Consider the following 12,369-nt stretch of genomic DNA (forward strand, 5'->3'; position numbering starts at 1 on the left):
GCCAGCCTCATTAGAACTTGTTGCAATTTTGACAAAACATGACAAACTTGGATTAATATACGTATTATCAGTTTTAGTGCGAGTAGTAATGGTGACATTAGCATTAGTATTCAAGATCATGTGTTCAATGACAGCTCAGTCACGCAACATTTCTTCTTGAACCATGATGAAAAATTCTTTAGAGACTTTGTGATCTATTTCGAGGCTGAAACACAATTCATCGTTAGAAGAAGGCTTGCTGCACGGAAAGAATCCCCAAAGCCACTGGGAACTATGTTTTTTTTTTTTTTTTTTTTTTTTTAAATTTATTTATTTTTTATCTGGTCTTGGAACTGAGGGACCCCATATGGAGAGACTTGCAAAGACACAGCACCCCTAGCATAGACAGAAAGGCACAGGGGCAGAAGCTCCCTCCTCTGTGCTCATGTAGTAACAGACATACTGTACCAGTGATGATTGTATAGTCATTGCAATGACTAATGTTATGTGAATGTGTATGATTTTCATTTGCACATCACAGTCATTCCTGATTAAAATTACCTTGATAATTTTTGGCATCTTGAATATGTGTGTTGTTTAACCACTCCATCTACCGGACAAACTTAGATTCAAACACATGAAGAAAATCCAACGTGCCAAAACAAAAGTCCCATATTAAAAGTCTCTCTGCTCTCTTAAATCGAATTATTATTGTATTACTGTATTTATTCAAATTATATCATATTGTTTAAAGATAATAATAATAGCTCATCCAATCATAATGGGGAAAGCTTTCATTATTGTTATACTATCATGAAATAATACTATGACCTGTAGAGAGCGCTCTTCGAGTACAATCGTGGCATTTTTAAACACCTGCTATAATCATAATTTATAACGAACAGAGCCTGGAGAAGTGAGTGTAATCGATTATGATAGTATAATAATACAAAAATGTACTTTTTATTCTTCAGGGAGAGGCACCATTAATTAACTGTAAACCAGCTATTCTATATGTGTACCTTTGTAAAATTGTACCATGGCAATCCTGGTTTACGCCCAATAATAATTAGTACAATTATTAATACATCTTTTATTTTCTTTAAACAGTATTAGAAGCTTACAGAATCCACCTGTAATTACAGAATCCCCCTGTAATTGTGTTAAATCTCTATGACACGTGGTGGCTATAGTTACCTCAGCGTTGTTGTAGTAATATCTGTAGTAACTGTGGTATTTTGACGTCAGCTTAGTTATAGTTTCCATGTTTAACACATAAACGCTTGTGTCATATGCTACTCGTCTTTCCACGCATGTAACGTTACGTTAGGGAGGGCAAGTCCAGACTGAACTATGGGTGTGACAAAAAGAAAATAGGCGTTGCTTTTGTCATTCAGGAGTAAAATGAAAAGGAGGACACGAAAGACGTGATTTTGACGGCTACACGAAGAATCACTCCGTTCAGCTGACTCGCTTCGGACTCCAGCTGAAAGACGAACCGACTCCGAATCTTTAGGATATTAGACCTAAACATGGACATGTCGTGAAAAGACGAGAAACGGATCTATCTTAAGGTATATTTCTATGTCATATGTGAACCGTGCTCAGATGTCACGTTTTGTTTGTTTGTTTACACGCTGCGCCAAAGACGCGACGCGACAAACTGGAGCTGTCCTATTAAAATAAACGATTTGCGCGCGCTTGTAGTGTAAAGACATGTGTTGATTATAATGGGAGCTTTTCTGGTTTGTCTTGTGTAGTCCTGAAGCGTCCTGAGGCGACTCGAGTCTTACTTGGCGTGAGTTGACTCGTTTGCTACAAATGTAAACTAAAACTTTGGTTACATTTTAACCCTTCATAACTGGGTTAACAGACTAAGTAGTTTTTAACAACAAACTCTGTTACTCTGATGCAAAACTTTGAGAATGTACACAGTGCTGTATCATTATAGAAGTGAACAGTATTACCTAGTACCACTCTATCTATCTATCTATTTATGAGCTGAGCAGATGTTTCATAGAATAGATGGATAGATAGCAATAAGCTGAATAGACACTGTACGCACATTTAATTGAATTCTTTTTGTCCATTCTGTTGTTCTATCTTTAGGCTTCTGGCGTTCTCTCTACCATCCTTTCTTTATTTCTTTTAAAAACCAGCATAATGCTGCGTAAGTACAGTTCAGTGGGTGCTTTGTTGGAGCTGGACTTCTTGCCCTGGGGACAGGGGAATAGAGATGAGAGCCCAGGCACCTCTGAGGATGAGACGGATGGGGCCTCAGCATCCTATCCTTGCACCCCAGATGCAAAGTCAGGAAGTGCTGGAAAGGGGGAGCTTAACAGAGATCACAGCATTAGTGTGGAAAATCTGGTCGGCTTGGAGAAGGAATCTGGTTTACTGAAAGTTACGAACCTAAATGACAGCTTTAAAGCTTACAGTGACAGCCAGATCGCTGCTAATTCCAAAGGCAGCCTTGAGAGTATGGGAAAATGTGGTTCCCTGCACTCTTCGTCATCCACACTGAAATCTAACCATGCGTCCAACTCCCCAAAACCTCCTCATTATCACCGACAGCAAGCTCGGGCCAAACTGGCAGCTGCAAAATTACACCTTAAAAGTTTGTTTGGACAGGTAAGTTTGGAGATTTGATTTAGAGTTTGTTAATGAAGTTGATTACTTTCAGCTGACATATTATGACAAATTATAATTGTATATTTGAAATATGACAATTTGAGTTGATCAGGACTCAACTATACAGATTTTGTTCTGGTCCAGTCAACATGTTTACTGGCATCACATCACCACACACACACACACACACATGCTTATTTGTTTATTATTATTATTATTTGTATATTAAAAACATGTACTGTAATTCAATTGTTTGGGGATAGTAAGACTTCATATTTTTGAAAGAAGTCTCTTCTGCTGACCAAGGCTGCATTTATTTGATCAAAAATATAGGGAAAACAGTAATATGAAATATTATTATAATTTAAAATAACTGTTTTAATATATTTTAAAATGTCATTTATTCCTGTGATGGTAAAGCTGATTTTTCAGCATCATTACTCCAAGTCTTCAGTTTCACATGATCCTTCAGAAATCATTTTAATATATTAATTTGCTGCTCAAGAAACATTTCTTATTATTATCAATGTTGACCTTAATATTTTTGTGGCAACTGTGATACACTTTTTTTTCAGGCTTTTTGATGAATAGAAAGTTCAAAAGAACAGCATTTATTTGAAATGGAAATATTTTGTAACATTATTTACTGTCAATTTAAAGCATCCTTGATTATTATAAGTATTACTTTTTTTTTAATCAAAATTTCAAAATTCAAACATAAGGAACATAAATCAAAACTATAATCAAAACAGTGAACTATATACAAACAGACGCCATGAAAATGAACCACATTAAAATAAAAGTAATTGGGAATAAAAGTATTAATTTGTTTAAAAAAATTGAAAAAAAAAAATTGTGAACAATAGTGTATTTTCAAAAAAAAAAAAAAGGTCAGAAAAATTCATATTTTTACTAACATTTTTTGTTTAAAACAAAAAGTGTATTTCCATGACAACTATATTCTTAATTACTAGAAAAATGATGGTATATAATTCAAAATTTGGTTCATTTATCGTTGTTCTCCCATTTTAACTGATGCCAAGAATATCACAAAAGCTTTATATGTCATCCAGCCAAATAATATTACTTTTTTAAATTCTGCAGAATTTAAAAAAAAAAAAAAAAAAAAATGGTGGTGGTACTTAATCCATCAAAGAAAACAAATAAATAGAAGATCATATAACAAACTAAGCACTGGCAATACACAGTTCCTTCAACTGGCCTGAAACTTCTCACACTGGCCCTGGGCCATCAAGCCATCTTTGCTGTTGAGCCATGTTTATGTTTTGTACAGTAGATGTATTTCACATATATCAGGAGCAGCAGGGCTTCAGCTCCAGGATATAGCACTGCTTGTTTAGAATTTACAAGCCAAGTGTGATGAAGTGAAAAGTCATGAGTGCTTTTGTATTACACAATTAGTTAAGTTCAGTTTGAATCAGTGCTTACCCCTTGAGATATAATGTTGCTTTGTCCAAACCGTGAAAGAAGAAGCAAACTCTGAAAGGGGAACTGAATGTTCTCCTATAAAGTAATTACACTATTGATGCAAAAAGGGTTTTTTTTAATCTACAATATTGTGACAAGAAATCACGACAGACACTGTAGAACAAAAACTTTCATTATCTGGAATATTTTGGCATCTGATAGATCTGGCATTATCAGAATGTTTTCCATTACGCAACGCCTTCATGACATTTATTTAAGTCATGGAACATTTGTGTAAATTATACTTCCTTTAAGTCTCAAATCAAGTCAGTTACCATCATGACAGTGTTATGCATATCAGTGATCTCTCTTTTTTTTTTTCCACATAAGGGTTCACCGCATTCCTCACAATCAAATTTGACAAGTGCAGAGCACAGAGACAACATAACCAGGTAAAATAAAACTCAGCAAACAATCAAGGCACATATTTCCTCAATCTCATGTGGATTTTCTCCCGTTTCTGTTTTGCTTTTGGCCTATTCTCTAGTCGCCACTTGCAAAACAACCCCTCCCCAGCTCCTTATTTTGGCCCACTGTTATTGATTCCACAATTTTGTAATTTTTTGCTGGATATCTTAGTCACATATCCTCTCACCCTCTTGTTTCTCTCAGTGCTAAAGAGCGGCGTTCTCGAATGCCTTTCCTCAGGCAGTGGAGTCAGGTGGGCCACGCCAAAGCTCGACTAAGCAGGAAGGAGATGGAAAGTTGGGCCAAGTCCCTTGATGTTTTGCTGGAGAGCAGAGGTTAGTGCTCAGTCATTTGGTTTTAAACTGCTAGAGTTGCCAGGCAGCTGGTCAAAGAACGCCTGCGAGACATCATAGCGTCACATGCAAAAGAAAAGCTGTTGTTCTACTAACTTTGACCTGAACGTTGTGAAATTGAGATGTTTGTGGCCAACTGCCCGGCCATGCTTGAAATGTTTTAATGGAAATTATACATGCAGTTTGAACCATATACTGTTTGATATCATATGTAGATCACAGATCTAGATTATAGATCTAGATATAGATTATAATACTGTATACACTACTGTTTGAGGTTAGTTGAGGTTATTTATGTGTCTATTTACATTAAGTGCATATATATATATATATTAGTTCAGATGCAAAAGCCTCTAAGTGCCATCTGAAATTTTCTTCTAAAATGAGCATTTTTATCAAGCTTGCATGTTTATGTTCAGTTAATTCACTTTAATGGCTTTGAAAATTACCTATTAATTGACATTAAAGTGAAATTACTGAACCTAAACATACAAGCTTGATAAAAATGCTCATTTTAGAAGAAAATTTCAGATGGCACTTAGAGGCTTTTGCATCTGAACTCTTCATATATATAATGCCATTTACACCAGCTCCACCCACCTATGTCTGGTTGGGCCACTCAAGTTTTGTCTTCAGTGGCACAGCAGTAGCGAGTAAGGGTCGCAGACTAGGCTTTTAACGCGATCAACGTGGGTTCGAATCCGCCTTTTGTCAAGCTCTCATTTATTTTCAATTAAAATAATGCTCTAAAAGTGTAAATAAACTGCGAACGAGTGTTTAATAATATTAAAAGCGTTTATTGGGTAGTTTTAGGGGAAGGTTTAGGGAGGGTTTTTATTCTCCTAATAAGGCAGCATCCATTTAATAATTTTAATAAATATTATCATATACACTCTGATATTATTGCATCCTGTTAATGTACAAAAATAGTGAGGTACAAATAGGATCTGACTGCCAATATAAAGTATAGATAGCATCTAATTACTATTTACTCTTATTGCAAAGAACTGATACTTTCACATGGTGTAAATAGAATCTATTGCTATTTTCATCTGGTGTAAATAGAATCTATTGCTATTTTCATCTGGTGTAAATAGCATATTGCTAAGAAAATGCTATTTTCACTTAGTGTAAATAGCATCTATCGCTATTTGCACACTGGGCTTGTTTGCCGCGGTCCGAGCCCGGGGCGCAATTGTTCCTGGTGCCCCCCGCAGCGTTGGTCTGGTTTCACACTCAAATTGATTCCATCGAACCCTGGTGCGTTTGCGTTCATCCTGCATCATCACAGACGTGTTTTTTTTAATAATGTGTTGCTATTGTAAACAACACTTGTGTTTACTGTATGTGCGCCACATGTAGACGGTTTTCCTTGGTGTGTGCTCAGTACAATTTTGTGGTTCTGCAGTGAAACCCATCTATTACATAATTGAAACACCCTTGAAACGGCTTCCTCTTAACATTGAGGAACCACTTTCATGTGTAGCTTCAAGCATGAGTTTCCGGAGAATTCCCTAACAACATAAAGCGATATGAAGAAATGAGATAATGGAATAATGGGCTTTTCCCCAAGAGGTTGAGAGCGCTGACGTACAATTTCACAGATTAAATCACCTAGATTTTTACATTTTCAGAAGGGAATGTGAGTGGTGCTTGCCTATGAAAAGTCTGTAGCATGATGGCAGGGTTTTGTAAAAGAAAAATAAGACCAGTCACAAGGACTCTTGATGTGTTTCAGGTCCCTTGAGTGAAAGTCTACAGGATGTTTTGCCTGGTTCATTGTCCACCATGTAAACATTGTTAGTCAGATCTCCTAGAAAAGTAGTAGCACACCTCTTCTTAGCAAACCACATAATTCTAAGTATGATTCATGTTCTTAGCAGAGTGTTGAAGTTTAGTGCTTGCTGTATATGGTTAGGGGCAATGATAATAGAAAGCACTACTGATAATTATGACCTCAAATGGAAGAAAGATATGGCCAAACAGCAAACTTAAAGCTTTATTAGTGCAGCTTGTGATGTATAAACAGTGGACTAATAATGGTTATGGTTATGCTTGTCTTGACACCAGTTGTCATGTTTTAGTGTTAAAATTAATAGGGTTTAATGATTTAACAGCCTCTTTTGTATTTCTGTTATAACCCTGGAAGCAATTTATTAGTGTAACAAACCTCATAAAATCTAATAATACACTGATGCTCACGTAGCACATTTTGCAGTTCCAGTTTAGACAAAGTATAACAGAGTGAGGAATTCAGTCGATTCTGTGTCACTGCTCTTGCTCATTTGGAGACTAATTCTCTCTGTATATACGTAATAGTGCTTTCCATAAATAACATACTGTTTAAAGGGATTGTTCACCCAAAAATTAAAACGATCCCATGATTTACTCACCCTCAAGCCATCCTGGGTGTATATGACTATCTTGTTATTTGAATTTATAAAGTTTTAAATGAGGATATTTGTTTTACACAAACGCATTGATTCGCTTCAGAAGGCCTTTAGTAACCCCCTGGAGTCGAATGGATTAATTTTTTTTTTATGGATGGATGCATTTTTTTACTTCAAAATTTGACCAGCCATTCACAACCATTATAAACCTTGGAGGACTAAGGATATTTTTAAATATATCTCCGATTGTGTTCATCTGAAAGAATATAGTCATATACAGTACACCTAGGATGACTTGAGGGTGAGTAAATCATGGGATAATTTTCATTTTTGGGTGAACTATCCCTTTTATAGGTATTCCATATCCCATATTCTTCATTACAGTAACGTAATCTTGACAGTCTGTTAAATTGATATTCAGTTTATTGTAGAAGATTATTATAAACGTATTTTAATTACCAAAACCATAATATTTTAATCTGTTGAATTGATATTCAATGAATCAACCTTTTCGCTTGCAATGTTCCCACATTACAAAAAACAACATTTTGTAAAATTGTGACACCAAATATGTAACATCCTTTGGACTGTTTCTACAGCATGATGGGAAGAGAAGTAAATAAAAATAAAATAGTGATGGGAACTATTCAATGGCTCAACCATTCAAACCATATAATATTTTCTGGAATTTATGGAAAATAAGTTTATCAGTAACTAAAACTTGATTAAAACTTGACTTTGGATCTTTTTAAATCCAAACCATATTTTAAATTCAATATTTTTTTTTTGTGCCATATTTATTTATGGTTCAAGCTAGTGTGGATTATACAGCATTTAAAGCTTCTTTTTTTGAATTGTGTGGTGGCTGTGTTTTGGTGTCTGGACTGGTTGAAATGTTGGAACACCAGTATGTTGTAACTCCAGAGCCCTGCCCCCGTTCGACTTCTATTTTCTCACTCAAGAGTGTCGCAACCCCGCAGTTCAAGGGTTTTGAGAAAATGCGAGGGAAGGAAGGTATGTGCTGTGAGATAAACCCTCAAGATATTGACGTCCAAAGCTTTTTTTCTTCTCTCATTTTTGTGGCAACTGCTATGTGACGTGTGGGTGTATGGCAGAACATGCATGTGAACGTATCATCTGAGCCTCAACCCCTCCCATTTGTAAACAGAAATAGCTGTTCGTTAAGGTTCTTTCTCCTTCTCTCCTCTCACCTTTCCTTTAGTGGGAGTCACAGTCTTTGAAGCGTTCCTGCGATCCGAATTCAGTGAGGAAAACCTGCAGTTCTACTCGGCCTGTGAGCAGTACAGACAGTCATCCAACAAATTCAGCCTGCATAGGCGGGCAAAAATGATTTCTGAGACTTACATCCAGCTCGGTGCTCCCAGAGAGGTAGATTTATCTAAATTTGGCTGTTTGTTTGTCTGTTTACAGCATAAACAAATATTTCACCCAACATTGCCAAAGCTGCTCTTTTTCCTACAATGTAAATAAATCGGGACTGGGGCTGCTGAACTGCAAAATGACCCCAAAAAAAAAACACTATAAAAGTACCATAGAAATAGTCCATATGACTCGTACATTATACAGCTATGGAAAAAATCAAGACCACTTAACATTGATTTCTGAACTTGGAGTGGTCTCTTAATTTTTTCCATAGCTGTATATAAGTGTTCTAAAGTCATTCTAAAAACGCCCCCTTTACAATAGTTCTCAAATCTCATTTTTACCAGGTTTAATGTGCACCAAATTTAAATGAAATTGGATGAATTTTTGAAACTGATCTTGAAATTTCACTAGTGCAGCAGAAATTTTGAACTTCACCTTTTAAATTTCAGTCCTTTCCTCATAAAAATATGACTTCAGAAGAAATCAGAAGACAAAGAATTATAGCTAATTTTTGTATAATTAAAAATAAAAATAATGAAAAAAAAAAAAAAATTGACTTTTTTTTTTTTTTAGAGCTTGACAGTCCCAGTGCCTATTATAAAACCAAAGGAAATTTCTGTCATTTCTTCTCACAAATCTGTTGTATGGCTTCAGAAGGCTTAAAGAACATTTTTGTATAAGTAATTAAAGGTGCAATATGTAAGAATTTTGCAGTAAAATATATTAAAAAAAAACAACTAAGCCAGTGTTATATATTTTGTTGACTTGAGTACTTACAATATCCCAAATATTTCCAACTATTTATAAATCGTGAGAAAATTGCAATTTTAACCAAGGCTCCGGGACGTGTGAGGAGTCGCCTGTCGTTTGCGTCATACCTGCGTTACTCTCGTTTATTTTGTAAAAACCATGGAAACGCAAAAAATGTTTTAATATTTATGTTTTAATAGACAAGGGAACAACTGTTTTGGTATATTAATAGACAGAAAACTAATTATTGTTATATAGCTCAACACGTTTAGTCTTATTGTTTAAATCTAATTTTCTTGATTTTTTTTTTTTTTTGATTTTTTTTTTGCGAGTACCATGCTTTGCCATGCCTCAGAGAAAAACACTATTTTTTCAAGTAGCTAACATTGCATAGTCAGATTCAATTTTATTTTTAGTAACAGTAATACAAAATTTTCTCCATCATACAATACGTTTTAAAATTAATGGCATTTATCAACACAAGCCATCCAGCATTTAATATGATATTCTAAACAGAGCTGCGTTACATCATATGCTTGATCGGAAAAGCAGAAGCGGCGCCGGCGACTGTGGCATAACAAAAGTTCCGCTGCCCGTGAGGCGTGTGTTGCACAATCTCTCCAGCGCCTCGTTCAGCTCCCACAACACTCGGTCCTGCTCTGCTTCATACTACAGTAATGTTAATAATCGCATCCATGAACATGAGTCCTATCCCAATTGTTTTCCACGGGCTGTTAGGTGAAGACAACATGCCTCAAGATTCCGCGCTCAAACTTGGCATCACCAAGCTATGCCTTTGTTTGGAATAGGCCTCTAGCGACCTCTAGCGGACAGAAAATCTTACATATTGCACCTTTAAATTAAAAGTAATTGGAGCAGGACTGCCTCAGTGCCATATTATACAAGCTAATTTCTGTCCTTTCCTCACATAAATCTATAAAATGACTGTATAATTGAAATTGAAAAAAAATATATATATATACTTTATAATTTTTGATTGAACTTCTCTTTATTAACTATTTTGTGTGGATATTTGTGAATTACAAATTTCTTTCCACCACTTTTAGGTGAATCTGGACAGTAAGACAAGAGAACTGACCATAGAGCTCCTCAAAGCCCCCTCTCACACTTCCCTCTCACATGCCCAAAAGCGCATCTACTGCCTCCTGGAAATGGACTGTTACCCCCGTTTCCTCAAGTCTGAGATCTACCTCACACTACTGAGGGATTCGTACTAGAACAAGTCTGGGCGGAGTGTCCAATGAGAGCGAGGTCATCCTAAATCTGTACGGACATCATGCCTGGACAGTTAGACTGGAGACAACAAACGTCTCTGTGAGAACTTTTGATGAAAAAAATAATCTTAACTACTGAAGAACATTTTAGTTAAATAAAAAGGGAAACAGATTAGAAGGGAAGATGCAATTGTCTTGAACTTTTATGTGCCTAAAAGGTCACGCAATGAGGAATGAGGTGCTAACATTTTACAAGTTTGATTCGGGCTTCTCTCAGTTGCTAGACTGAAAACATTACAGGCCGGTAAGGACGACTAAATGGCATGTTGACCGGCAACAAAGGGAAAACACGTCTGGCAGGAATGGGCTGTTCAGTGTAAGGCTTGAGCACTTTGGTTTGACATCGGGGTCAAACCATTTTCTGACTCATTCTTACTCCTAGAATTTACTTTCCCATAAAAAGTTATTTAATATAGTTAAATAGATATTTAAACAAAATGTCAAGATCTCACTGACAAAATTAAAATAGGCACTTATCTAAATAAGCAATATGAACACAAGTACTTAGTTTAAAATGTCTTCGTAGTCTTTACAGATGGCCAGTTCTTTATTGGTTTGAGTTTAAAATGTTTGAGATATTTTGAACCGTGTGCATTAGCATAGTGATGTAGGATTTTTTGTCTTTTCTTTGATTTTATGATTACAGATTGTACATTAAAGCTGTACACATTCATTTATTTGAAGAAAATGCGACTATAGAAATAGAAGTCATAGGCATGTCGCTGAGTTTGTCTAACAAAAAAAAATCAAAGTATTGTGAACTATGTTTTGTAGAATTCAGTGATTGTCACACATACTGAAGTTGGGAAATGTGACCTGTTGGCAGGTTTAAAACGTGGAACCTGTTTAAGCAAACTTACAGTAATGGATGCCAGCATTAATACAGATGATTCTAAAAGCACTGTATTCTTATTACTGTGCATAAACACTTGAAAAACATCTTAAAAAGAGCAAACACGCATTCAGAATAAAGTCACGAAAAATGTCAGCTTGAACATTTGAGAGGGAACATTTTTTAAATGTATATTCCAGAAAATGCACATATTGTAAAATGGCCACCATGTGTGTCAGGGTTTTCCACGTCAGACTGAAAGGATGTGATGTGCTGTATGTATTTGTACCCACTTTTTAGTGTATGTTGATGATGTCTGCTGTGACTGAGACATTTAGATGGTACATGTATCATAACTTTAGAAAAGCTATTAGGAGCTGCATGCACTAATGTTTCCAAGGGTTTAATCTGTTTGTCTCAGTATGATATAAATGATTTCCACAAGGGATTGAGATCATTATGAGATCAGTGTACAATAATGAGCATCAGTTTGACTGTAAAAGTATTTGTTGTTTGAGAGCAGCGATCTAAATGAAACTAACAGAACAATTTGAACCATTTCATTTAATTTTCCATGGAAAAAAAATGTACTTTTCTTTGAAAAACATTATAAATTATCAGATTATAAAATTGTGATTAAAAAAGCACAAGCTATAAAATGAATCACTGAAGTTTTATAAATAGGACTGGTTTAAAAAAAAAAGCACAAGCACAAATCTAATGGAGTTACAAATAGCTGCTTATGTTATTTTCATTAAAGGTCTATTTTCACTTTTGTGGTTTATTAAAAATTCTTTAAATCATTTCCCCTTTATTATTCTCACATCTAGCTTCCTTTGCAATGTCCAACAGTTCAT

General features: G+C 35.5%; 1 protein-coding gene across 1 annotated transcript; it reads left to right on the forward strand.

Annotated features, from left to right (window-relative positions):
* Positions 1–1,332: 1,332 nt before the first annotated feature.
* Positions 1,333–12,264, forward strand: si:ch211-152p11.4 (regulator of G-protein signaling 3). The gene is made up of 7 exons (XM_067410987.1): positions 1,333–1,336; positions 1,740–1,777; positions 2,089–2,610; positions 4,429–4,490; positions 4,711–4,841; positions 8,472–8,638; positions 10,453–12,264. The coding sequence occupies exons 1-7, from the start codon at positions 1,333–1,335 to the stop codon at positions 10,621–10,623; spliced, it is 1,095 nt and encodes a 364-aa protein (XP_067267088.1). The 3' UTR covers positions 10,624–12,264.
* Positions 12,265–12,369: the final 105 nt, after the last annotated feature.

This window comes from Chanodichthys erythropterus, chromosome 15 (assembly GCF_024489055.1).
Source record: "Chanodichthys erythropterus isolate Z2021 chromosome 15, ASM2448905v1, whole genome shotgun sequence".
NCBI classification, from domain to species: Eukaryota; Metazoa; Chordata; class Actinopteri; order Cypriniformes; family Xenocyprididae; genus Chanodichthys; species Chanodichthys erythropterus.

Excerpts from the sequence above, each read along its gene's own strand:
- si:ch211-152p11.4 (XM_067410987.1), top strand. Across the intron at positions 1,778-2,088 it reads CGACTCGAGTCTTACTTGGC|GCTTCTGGCGTTCTCTCTAC; the intron begins GTGAGTTGACTC and ends TTCTATCTTTAG. Across the intron at positions 2,611-4,428 it reads TTAAAAGTTTGTTTGGACAG|GGTTCACCGCATTCCTCACA; the intron begins GTAAGTTTGGAG and ends TTTCCACATAAG.